At 54.5% G+C, this 12,144-nt stretch overlaps 1 protein-coding gene across 1 annotated transcript in view; it reads left to right on the plus strand.

The window, feature by feature from the left end:
- Positions 1-11,370, plus strand: part of MYO15A (myosin XVA) — a 64,729-nt gene extending 53,359 nt beyond the window's left edge. Inside the window, exons 62-66 of the mRNA XM_077163408.1 lie at positions 671-804; positions 3,236-3,369; positions 6,762-6,895; positions 7,611-7,751; positions 10,382-11,370. Coding sequence (XP_077019523.1) covers positions 671-804; positions 3,236-3,369; positions 6,762-6,895; positions 7,611-7,751; positions 10,382-10,483 — 645 coding nt within the window. The 3' untranslated portion in view covers positions 10,484-11,370. The remainder of the gene's footprint in view (positions 1-670; positions 805-3,235; positions 3,370-6,761; positions 6,896-7,610; positions 7,752-10,381) is intronic.
- Positions 11,371-12,144: the final 774 nt, after the last annotated feature.

Consider the following 12,144-nt stretch of genomic DNA (forward strand, 5'->3'; position numbering starts at 1 on the left):
TAGAGGCCAGCCCCGACCGCGGGCGACTTGCCTAGCGTGGGCCTGGGCGCCCGAGGAACCTGAGATGCAGAGCCGCGGCTCCCACCCAGAGCCCCTGAATCCGAGGCTCTGGGCTGGGTGCTGCCTAGCTGTTTTTCAACTTTTTTAGTGGGGAAAAGATTCACAACATAAAATTAACCATTTTCAAGTGTACAATTCAGTGGCGTTTGGTACATTTACAATAGCATGCAACCATTACCTCTATCTAGTTGCAGAATATTCCCAGCACCCCAAAAGGAAACCCGGTACCGTTAGGCAGTCGCTCCCAGGTCCGGGTCCCCCACCCCCACCCCCCTGCATCCACGCTCTGCCTTCCGTCCCTGTGCGTGGACCAACAGGCTGTGGTAGCCAGCCCTCGAGGTGACCTTGGGGCATATCCATGTGTGACCAGCTCTGGACCCTTCTCCCCACTGTGTGGCTGGTTCCGGGCTTGCGCCAGCCCGAACCCTCCCCACTCACTCTGGACTTACACCTGGGCTTCACGGGGCACACCCTCGGGGGCCTCTGTGCTCATCCCCCAAGTCCAGAAACCTGACAGGCCAGCTCACCTGCAGGTGTGTCTCCAGGTCCCCTCCCATGCGTGCCTGCGTGCTTGCGAGGCCGGGCCAACCTCACCTGAGTGACCCCACAGGTGCTGCCGGACTACCTGAAGGGCCTCTTCAGCAGCGTGCCGGCCGTCAGGCCCAGTGAGCAGCAGCTGCAGCAGGCGTCCAAGCTGGCGGCCCTGCAGCACCGCGCCAAGGACCACTCCTACCTGCCCAGCGTGTAAGCGCCCGCCCACCTGGCCTCCCACCTGCCCGAGCTGGGAAGAAAGGGCCACCCGGGCCTCCCTGATCCCTAGCATTCTGGGAGCTGCCCAGCCCCACCCTTCCCGGCTGCCTGCCCAGCCCTGGAGAGGTACTAGGCTGGTACTGAAACCTTAGAGCTAATTTAATGATTTAAAAAAAACCCAAACTTTCAGAACATGCTTACAGTGTGACTCGGGACAAAAGTGTTCATTGTGACGTTACTGAAAGCAGCAAAAAATTGAAAGTAACTTCAATATCCAACAATAGGGGACTTACTGGCTAAATCATAGGGAGTTAGGCCATCTTTGAGAAGGTTCCCAAAGATGCGATCAGCGCTAATGGTATAAATCAGTCATTCCCACACTTTTGGTCTCAGCACCTTTTTACTATCTTAAAGATTAGACCCCAAAAAGTTTTTGTTCATATGGGTTAAAGCTTTGAATATTTATCCTAATCAAAATGAAAATTAAGAAAAAAAAAGTGTAAGTATTGATTAAGCATTTCATTTGAACATCACAATACCCATACCACACTAATATAAATTACATTTTATGAGAAATAACTATTTTCAAAAAAGTGATTTAGGGAGAAGAGGGGCACCGTTTTATTTTTTGCCGATCTCTTTACTGTCTGACTTTAGAGAAGACAGCTAATTTGCACATCTGCTTCTGCATTCCATCTGTTTTGATATCACACATCACATTACCTCGGAAAAACTACACTGTATACTCATGAAAGAATGAGACTGAAAAGGGAAGATGACGTCCTAGTGTTATTAGGAAAATGGCTCTGACCTCCCAAATTCTTGATATATTTTGAGAACTGCTGGGCTTAAATAATAGTAAACAAGAGAATGTAAGGACAGGTGATATATCCCAGGGCTCAATCATACAACTCTTTTTGCCTGATAACTTTTTTTTATTAGAACTGCCATACTTTTACAGAAAAATCATGCAGAAAGTATAGAGCTCCCCTATACTCCACGCCACCCCACAGTTTTCCTTTTATTAATATTTTGCATTTGTGGGGTAACTTTGTTGCAATTGATAAAACAATTACTATAATGTATTATCTACTATAATCCATTCTTACATTCAGGTTCACTGTTTGTAGTCTACAATTCTAGGGGTTATTTTAAAAATTTTTATTCTGGTAATAGATGTATGACTTAAAATTTCCCATTTTAACCACTTTCAAATAAACAATTAAGTGGTGCTAATTGCATTCACAATGTTGGGCTCCCATCACCACCACCCATTACCAAAACGCTTTTCATCCCCCCAAACAGAAACTCTGCACCTGTTAGGCAATAACTCCCCATTTCCTTCCCACATGGTCGATTCTGATAACTAACCTGTATTCTAATTTCTGGCTCTATGAATTTGCATATCTAGTTATTCCACATAAGTGAGATCATACAATATCTGTCCTTTTCTGTCTGGCTTATTTCACTCCACATGATGTCTTTGGGGTTCATCCCTGCTGTCGCGTGTATCAGAACATCATTCCTTTTAACAGCTGAGTAATATTCCATCATGTAGATGTACCGATTTTCTCTGGTCATTGAGGGGCACGTGGTTTGCTCCTACCTCTTGGTTGTGAATCATGCCGCTATGAATATCGGTGTCCATAAAGCTCTTTTTATGTTTTAATTTTAAGCAAAAAGAGCAGGAAGCTTGTGAAGGCGTATTCGAGTCCTGGATAAAAATCATTGCATTCTCACTCTTTTGCAAGGTGCTTTGCAGGCATTTTGTCAGCTAATCTTCCAAACCACACTTTGTTTTCCCCTTTCACAGATGAAGAGACTGAGGCTCAGAGAGGTCACATGACTGACCCAAGTTCGCCCAGCAAATAGGTCAGGATGGGGGAGCAGGACTGAAACCCTGGCTAGGCACAGATGCCAGGCTCTCACTCTCAATGTGCAAAGACATTACCTGCGCGCTTTCTGCAGGAGACTGACTTTCTCCCAACTCTCCCTGCTCTGCTGCCCAGGAGGTCTGGGGCTGCTGTTGGTATTTTCCAGATGCTCAGAGAGGGAGAGGGGCTGCCTCGTAGGGGCTGCCTACAAATGACAAACCCACCCTGGGTTCAGGTCTTGGCTCCCAGACTCAGTCACTGCGGGACCTAAGGCTGTCTGTGAATTCCTAAGAGCCTCATTGCACCAAGGGGTCCTGGTGCTGCCAGTGAGCATTGATTGAGCTCCTGCTGTGTGCCGAGGCACAGCATGGGAACGTGCCACTGACCCGCTGCCCATCTGTGCTTCCCAGCATTTAGTCTGCGAGGTGGGGTGTACCTACACCTGTTCTGCAGGTGACAACGCCATCTGCCTCCCAGGTGTCCCTGTGGGGGACTGCGTGAGCCTGGGCTGCCCTGGCGGCACTCAAGGTGGGCTTTCTGTGCGTCCGCAGGCAGGAGGTCCAGGACTACATCCCGGCCCAGCTCGTGCGCGCGATGGCAGGCTCGGCCTGGCTCAGCCTCGTCAGCCAGCACCGGCAGCAGACTCAGGCGCTCAGCCCCCACCAGGCACGGGCCCAGTTTCTGGGTAAGAATCCACGGGCAGGGGCAGGGGCTGGACCCACGGGGATCCTGAAGGGTGGTGGGCGCGGGGCACAGCTAGGGCTGGGGGAGGTCATGGATGCTGAGCTCAGGGGCTTTCCCCTGGGGGCTCCTGGGGGCCACCGAAGGGACTCACTGGGTTCACTCATGGGGGACGGAGGCCAGGGCACCAGAATGGAGGTCGCTGCAGGCGTCCAGGGCACAGTAGGTGGAGGCTGAGGTTGGACAGAGTCCTGGGAACAGGAAGGGTGGATGGAGACAGGAGACTGCCAGGAGGAAGAAAAGGGCGTGCCTCGGTGACAGCTATGTTGGGGGTCTTGCCTCGGTGACAGCTATGTTGGGGGACATGACTTGGCGACAGCTATGTTGGGGGTCATGCCTCGGCGACAGCTATGTTGGGGGACATGCCTCGGCGACAGCTATGTTGGGGGTCACGCCTCGGTGACAGCTATGTTGGGGGTCTTGCCTCGGTGACAGCTATGTTGGGGGTCATGCCTTGGTGACAGCTATGTTGGGGGTCACGCCTCGGTGACAGCTATGTTGGGGGTCTTGCCTCGGTGACAGCTATGTTGGGGGTCATGCCTTGGTGACAGCTATGTTGGGGGTCATGCCTCGGTGACAGCTATGTTGGGGGTCACGCCTCGGTGACAGCTATGTTGGGGGTCTTGCCTCGGCGACAGCTATGTTGGGGGTCTTGCCTCGGTGACAGCTATGTTGGGGGTCTTGCCTCGGTGACAGCTATGTTGGGGGTCTTGCTTCGGTGACAGCTATGTTGGGGGTCACGCCTCGGTGACAGCTATGTTGGGGGTCTTGCTTCGGTGACAGCTATGTTGGGGGTCATGCCTCGGTGACAGCTATGTTGGGGGTCTTGCTTCGGTGACAGCTATGTTGGGGGTCATGCCTCGGTGACAGCTATGTTGGGGGAAGGAGGAGGCTCAAGGAATCCCCTGATAACTGCCTGAGCTGCAGTGAGGGTGGCAGAGGAGCGGGAATGGGGGGAGGCGAGGGCCTCTGGGCCCCTGGAGGCAGCTAGTCTGCAGCTGGGTGCCAGGCCTGGGATGGAGATGGGTCCTCAGTGCAAGGCTGTGGCTGCAGCCCTGGGGCTGGGGGAGGGCTGCCGTGCAGTGGTGCCGGCTGAACTCTGCACATGAGGAGGCAGCGGGGCTGAGACCCAGTTCCCCGAAGGGTGCGTTTGCTCAGAGGAAGGTGCCCCCCAGAGAGGGTGTTTCTTCTACCTCCCCCACCCACAGTAGTTATTTTTTTCTCGAGTCATTTTCTTGCCAGCCAAGCTGAGCACCTGCTTGGATAGGACACTTTAAAAAAAATCTTAAAAAAAAAAATTTTCATTGAGAAATCGTCACACAAATACAGTCCATCCATTGTACACAGTCAGTGGCTCACAATAGCATCAGAATTGTGTTTTCATCACATGATCATTTTTAAAGCATTTGCATCACTCCAGAAAAAGAAATAAAAAGAAAAAACTCATGCATCCCATACCCCAACCCCTCCCTCTCATTGTCCAGTAGTATTTCCATCTATCCTTTTTTTTTTTAGCCCCTTATCCTCCCTATTTATTAACTGCCCTTTTATAAAGGGGATTTATTTATTTACAAATTTACAGTTCCTTGGAGGAAGGGCAGCTGGCTTTCCTCTGGCATTCTCTGCCGCATGGGAAGGCACACGGCTATCTCTGCTGGCCTTCGGTCCTGGCTTCAGCGTTCAGCCAGCTTTCCCCAGGGTGATTCCTTTCTGCATCTCCAAATGTCTGGGTCTGAGCCGGCTCTGAGCTCTGAGCTGAGGTGTGCTGGGCTGCTGGACTACTGGGCTGCATTGAGCTACGCTGAGGTCGCGTCTGACCTCTCCCTTTTATGTCTCCTGCTAATTAAATTAAACGTCACTCATGTCACTCATTGCGGAAGGCGCTCTTCTGAGCTGACCACAGGCATAATGAGCATAGATGAATTCACATGCTGACGCTGTAAGGCCACAGCAACAGGCCACCTGGGCACCATCACTGGCCAAGCTGACACCTGAACTTTACTACAGTTGGTTTCCAGTATTGTCAGCTTCAAATGAAGATTTCTGGGGGTCCTTGGCTGGCACAATCAAGGGGCCTTCTTGAGGAAGGGCTGCTGGTGTCTGGGTTTCCTTTGTCATGTGGAATGGCACATGGTGACGTCTGCTGGTCCTTCTCTCCTGGGCTCTGGTTTCAAAATGTTCAGTTTCTGTGGGTCCTTCTTGCTTCTCCTGGGGAGTTTTCTTTCTGTGAGTTTCTCCCAGGGAATTTTCTTTCTTTCTTTTTTATCCATATATATATATTTTTTAACTCATCTCTCCATATCCTGGATAAAACGAGCATCAGACACAAGGTTTTCACAATCACAGAGTCACACTGTAAAAGCTATATCATTATACAATCATGATCAAGAATCAAACCTTCTGGAACACAGCTCTACAGTTTCAGGTACTTCCCTCCAGCCTTTCCGATACACCATAAACTAAAAAGGGTTGTCTATATAATGCATAAGAATAACCTACAGGATAACCTCTCAACTTTGAAATCTCTCAGCCACTGAAACTTTATCTCATTTCTCTCTTCCCCTCTTTGGTCAAGAAGGTTTTCTCAGTCCCATGATGCTGGGTCCTGACTTATCCCAGGAATCCTGTCCCATGTTGCCAGGGAGATTTACACCCCTGGGAGTCATGTCCCACATAGAGAGGAGGGCTGTGAGTTCACCTGCCAAATAGGCGTAGAGGGAGAGAAGCCACATCTGAGCAACAAAAGAGGTTCTCTGGGGGTGATTCTTGGGCCTAATTTTAATTAGGCTTACCGTATCCTTTGCAGGTATAAGTTTCATAGGGGCAAACCCCAAGATTGAGGGCTAAGCCTATTGAATTGGTGGTCCCACCGCTTGTGAGAATATCAGGAATTCCCAAGATGAAGAAGTTTAATATTTCCTCCTTTCTCCTCAGTCCCCCAAGGGGACTTTGCAAATACTTTTTTATTCTCTGCCTAAACTACTCTTGGATATATCGGGGCATCACACTAACCTGCACAGACCAACAAGATCTCACACCCTATTGAGGATTCCATGTAATTGTGGTGTTGGGGTAAACTGACCATACAAGTTAAATTAGATAATGCACCACCCAAAATATAGATTTGGCGCCAAATAAACATCTCTCCCTTTGGTCTCACACAAAAGTTGAAGTTTTAAAACGCGGACCATATCATCCTTTACTCAATACTCTGATTTACCATAGGAAGACACTTTTCTTAAAAGTTTTCACCAGGGGGCCGCTGGGAGGGAGGAGGAGATGGGAGGGCGGGGCGGGGCTGCCCCTGCCGTCGCGGACCCTGCCCTCTCCCCCCAGGCCTGCTCAGCGCCGCGCCCCTGTTCGGCTCCTCGTTCTTCTCGGTTCAGAGCTGCAGCACCGCCGCGGTGCCAGCGCCCTGCGTGCTAGCCGTCAACCACGACGGCCTCAGCTTCCTGGTCCCCGAGACCCACGTGAGTGGTCTGCGCCCCGCCCCGCGCGCCCCTCGGGCCCGGCCCCCCCCCCCCCCCCGGTCTTGGCGACTCTCCCCGCTCCCGGAGCCAGCTTCCCCCTTTCAGAGTTCTTGCCCCCAGAGCGGACTCTGAGACATGGATTCTAGGGCAAGTGATTATTTAGAGTCGCTCTTGGGCGCCGTGAGGACGGAGAAGGGAGTCGGGGAAGGGACGGAGCCAGGCCAGGGGCGTTACCGACCCAGGGGCCGCGGTGCGTCTGGGGATCCCTGAGGGGAATCCCGGGCCCGGCCGTTAGCCCACCGCGACCCGGTCGGCCCGGGGCCCTTCCTGAAGCCTTGGCTCCCCAGCACCAGGCTTGCCCTCCGCGTGGTCCAGAAATAAAACCCCAGAGAGAACTTTGCTGTGCAAAGGTGACGTCGGGGGGCCGGGCCTCCACTAGCCCCTGGGCCCCGCTCTTAAACCATGCCTGGGTCGTCCTCCAATATGTGTGCAATCAACTCCACAAGGGAGGGAGCGGAGGCCCAGAGAGGTGAGGTGACTAACACAAGGTCGCACAGCGTGCTACTGGGGAACGGGCGCTCCAACCGGGGTCCCCTGTCTTCTGACCATCTGCTTTGCAGGGGAGGGGCGCGGTGAGAGTGGATGAGAGCACTGGGCGGGAGGGGGACGCCCCCCAGCCCACCAGCCTGAGTGAGCGCATTCCCCCCACTCCCAGGAGCTGATAGTGAAGTTCCCCCTGAAGGAGATCCAGTCGACGCGGACCCAGCGGCCCACGGCCAACTCCAGCTACCCCTACGTGGAGATCGCCCTGGGCGATGTGACCACGCAGCGGACAGTGCAGCTGCAGCTGGAGCAGGTGGGCCCCGCCCCGCCCCCGCCCGGACCAGCCCTCCCATAGCCCCGCCTCTCCACCCGGACCAGCCCGCCCCCTCCCATAGCCCCGCCCCTCCACTCGGACCTGCCCGCCCCCTCCCTTAGCCCCGCCTCTCCAATCTGACAAACCCGCCCCGCTATCCCTTGGCCCCGCCCCCCACCCTCCCTGCCTTGTCACTCAACCCTTCACTCTCATTTAACCTCCACGGGTCAGGGACCTCTGGGCCTGGCTCCAGGAAAGATCAGCTTGTGGCCGTTCCCCCTAGGAGCGTCCGGCCCAGTGCAGGGTCATCCTAACCCCTGCGCCACACATTAGGGTGGTCCTCCAGGGGAGCAACTCCAGAGTGGGGACATGGGGAAGGGTTCAGATTGTTTGTGGAATAATGGGGAGTCCGATGGGGCACTGGGGAGACAGGCCAGGGGAGAGCTGGCCTTGGAGGGCCCCACGTGCCCGGCTGGGAACTGAGCCTTTCTCCTGAAGGCACTAGGGAGCCCTGGAAGGCTGGAGAGAAGGGAGGGACACTCAGCTTTAAGGAAGTTCGTGGGGGGGGGGTGTAGTGAGGTCCCCATGTGATAGGGAAACTGAGGCCCACCTGGCCTGCCCCTTCTTATCCACTGTGGCTGCTCCTTAAAAGGCACAGATGATCCCCGAGACTACTGTCCACACCTTACAGCCCCACCCCACCCCCCCAGTTGTAGAGGAGGAGGATCAACGATTCCACCCCACTGCAGAGGGGTGCAGAGACAGGCTGCAGAGACAGGCTTGAGGCCCAGAGAAGGGGGAAGTTGGGTGGGGGCCCACACATCTGCCCTTTCCAGCTGCTGTACCCCCATGAGATTGGGGCCCCACACTCCCCATACTCCCCACACCCCACCCAGGGCCTGCCTTGAAGGGGCTGCTTTCCCAGGGCAGGAGAGAGGATTGCACTCCTGCAGCCCTGCTTCACAGGGCAGGCCGAAACAGCCACTGACCGCTCTGTGCAACTCAGAGCCTGGCCACCCCAGTCCACTTCCCACCACACCCCAGTCCTGCTCCTGCTGAGCCTCGCCCCATCCCTGACTTTCCCTCCTTCCCGCAGGTCTCCTGCCCTTCTCCCACCTCCTAGCACTTTCTCCCCGGTGATCTCCAAATGTTGCTGAGCCTGGGCCTCTCGCCAGAGCACCCTATCTGGTCCTGAGGCTTTCAAAGCAGTCCCTACCCTGACAGCCCCTATATTCCTCTCTCCTCCACCGGCCCTCAGAACTCCAGGCCCCCTCGGCATCTCCTTTGCAGGCCAACAGCCCTCTCCAGTGTCCTTCCAATTCCCCAGACCTGCTCCTCCCAGCTTCCGAGGCACACAGGCCCCAAGCCCCAAACTTCCCCCCTGCAATTACCTCCCGCCCCTCTCCCCTGGCCTCTTGGAGCTCCCAAGGCCAACCTGGCCCTCCTCTCCCCCTGCCTGCCCCAGGCTCTTTGCACTCACTGTTACCTCTTCCTGGAATGCTCTTCCCTGATTGATCTCAGGTCTCCCTCTCTCCCTTCTTTCAGCAGTTTCAGCACAAACATCATGGCATCTGAGCTTTCCCTGATCCTCTTTCCCAGTAATCTACTCTCTCCCTCAGTAGCTCTCATCATGGCTTACAGACCATTTAGATGTTTGTCTGTGTGTATATTGCCTGTCTGTCCTGCCAGAATGACAGCTGCAAGAGGGCAGGACTGCACCCAGCTTGTCCACCGTTGTGGCCACAGCACAGAGTAGATGTCAAGATGTACTTGCTGAGTGGCTGGATAGATGGAGGGAATGGATGGAGCTTGTAGCCCCCTTAAGCTCTTTATGCTCCTCTGTGCTTCCAGTCTGAATATGTGAGGTGACATTCATTCATTCACATTCATTCTTTCATCTCTTAAACATCTTTGTGTAGCTGGCTCTGTACTGGCAGCAGTGATAATCAAAGTCACTGAGCCCCCTCAGCTCTAACTCTCACAGAGCCCCACATCTCAAGAGTTAAAAGAATGTCTCAGATAAACTGTGGTCAGTGCTGAGAGGGCACGTGGGGCACCTGTGCTGTCTGGGAGCTCATCAGGGAGAGCTTCCAGGAGGAGGTGATGTCTGAGTGCAGTAGCATTGCAGCTGACAGAGCAGGGTCCCCATCCCCCTACCCCCAACAGATTGTGTGCTATGGAGGCATCCCCGCCTCTCACAGAGCCTCAGTTTCCACCCCTGCCAGGTGGGACAATAGCCCCAAAGGGCCTGGAACAAGCAGCCCGTTGGATAGGTGACGGACTGCTCCCCCCCTCCCAACTCCCACATTGAGGCACTTCCAGGTCCCCCTCCCTCTGGGGTGGGGGCAGACACAGCAGACCACAGAAAAGAGCAATCTGGAGTGTGGCCTCGGGTGCCTGCTGCCTGGATTCAAATTCCCCCACCTTCCAGCTCTGATTCTGGGGCAAGTGGCCTCACTGTTCTGAGCCTCAGCGTCTCACCCTTCGGATGGGGATATAACAGCACCTGCCTGCTAGGGACACTGGAGGGAGGGGATGCACGCACAGGCTCACACTCCCAGCCACCAATCCATTCCTCACGTCCTACCCCCTGGCGAGCTGGGCAGTGGCTCTCGCTGTGTCTGCCGCAGAGCCTGGAGCTGTGCCGGGTGGTGGCCGCGCACGTGGAGAGCCTGCTCAGCGCCCGCGAGAAGCGGCTCACGCTGCCCCCCAGCGAGATCACCCTGCTCTGATGCCGCCCTCTGCATGGAGACTGATGTGTGGCCTTACGGGTGGGGGTGTTCCCGGGCCTCCCTGAGCCAGTGACCTCTGTTGGGGCTGGTCAACATGGGTCTCATGGCAGGAGGAATGCCACATGCTGCTCCATGGTGCAATGGAGTGGAAGGCAAGCCCCCAGAGCCTCCTGCCAGGCAGGCTGCACCCCTACCTCCTGCTCACGCAGGGGGTCCTCACATCAGAGCCCCAGTGAACTGGACTTGACTGCTGGTTTCCAAAGGTCTGATATTTGAATCTGCTCCGACTCCAGCGCCTATGTCTTCCTTCAGGTCCCCACCCCTTCCCTCTGTGTGCTCCCTTCTGGCCTCGATGAGAGATCCTGGATCATTTCTGTGCAAATAAAAGGTACACAAGACAGGCATTTCCTTCATGGGTAGCTAAGTGGCGGGAAAACAAGCCTGAGGGAGGACGGAGGAGTTAGAGTCCTGGCTGTGCTGGGCTCACTGCTCAAGAGCAGAGCTTCCAGCAGGGACCTGTTCTTAGCTCTTCCTGTAAACCCGTTGTTCTGCTCTGATTCCCTTGGGTAGCCCCAATCCCAGGTCCCCCTCACTGGACAGGCCACACAAAGCTCGAGAATGGTGTAGCAGAGAGAGGCAGAAGTTCGATCTCAGGAGCTGGGGAGAAGTCTGGGAAAGAGATTCTTAGAGCATGGGACAGTGGGACTGGGTTTTGAAGGGGTTCACTAGGAATAGCTGTACCAAATGGGGGACGGATGTTCCAAACAGAGCAGACAGTGCTTGTTCCCTGCTGTATCGTCCAGAGCCTAAGGCAGTGCCTAACACAGAGCAGGCCTTCAAAAGATACTTGTCACATTAATGAAGGAATAAATGAATTTGATGGAAAGTGCTGGTGATCTGGGGAGCTCATGGGGTGGGGAAGCGCCAGGTTTGGGGGTGGAAGAATGGGCATGTAGGGGGGAGCATGACCGAGTGGAGCCATGGTGTCAGAAGAAGGGTTCATTTATTCAGTCAGCACCTATTGAGCACCTACTGTGTACCAGCAAGAGACAGGGCAACTAGGAGTTGCTCCTGGCTGCTCGGTCAAATGGCTGAAACCAGGATGAGGCCTGTGAGTGCGAGTGGGCTGGGGGTGAAGGTGGATGGCGGGGGCGGCACGGGCAGGGCCCTGAGAGCAGCTAACAAGGGGGAGGGTGGCAGGACCGGAGCCTGAAGAGGCCAACAGGGGTGGGCTGGGTAAGCCTCTGTGGGCTAGGCTTAGGTTTCAGGATTTCATCCCAAGAGCCATGAGGAGCCCTTAGTTTCCTCAGCGAGGGGGTGTGGGGAAGGGAGTAGGGGTGAGTGGGTAGGCTGCTCAATTTGTACTTCAGAAAGGTCAGTGTGTCATTCTCTAGAAAAACAGAACCAACAGGAGAGATCTGTAAATGTGAGATTTATAAAGGTGTCTTATGCAACTGTGGGAATGGAAGGGCCCAAAACCCGCAGGGCAGGAGTGAAGCTGGCAGCTCCGAGGAAGAGTATGGAAGAGCTCCACAGGAGAGGCTCCGAGCTGAAGAAGCAGTTAAAGAATCTTTCTTCTTCTTTAAAAGCCCTCAGCTGATTGCACTTTATCACTGGTGGGAGACACACCTTAGCTGATTGCGGATGTCATCAGCCACGGA

Source organism: Tamandua tetradactyla, chromosome 6 (assembly GCF_023851605.1).
Source record: "Tamandua tetradactyla isolate mTamTet1 chromosome 6, mTamTet1.pri, whole genome shotgun sequence".
In the NCBI taxonomy this organism is placed as follows: Eukaryota; Metazoa; Chordata; class Mammalia; order Pilosa; family Myrmecophagidae; genus Tamandua; species Tamandua tetradactyla.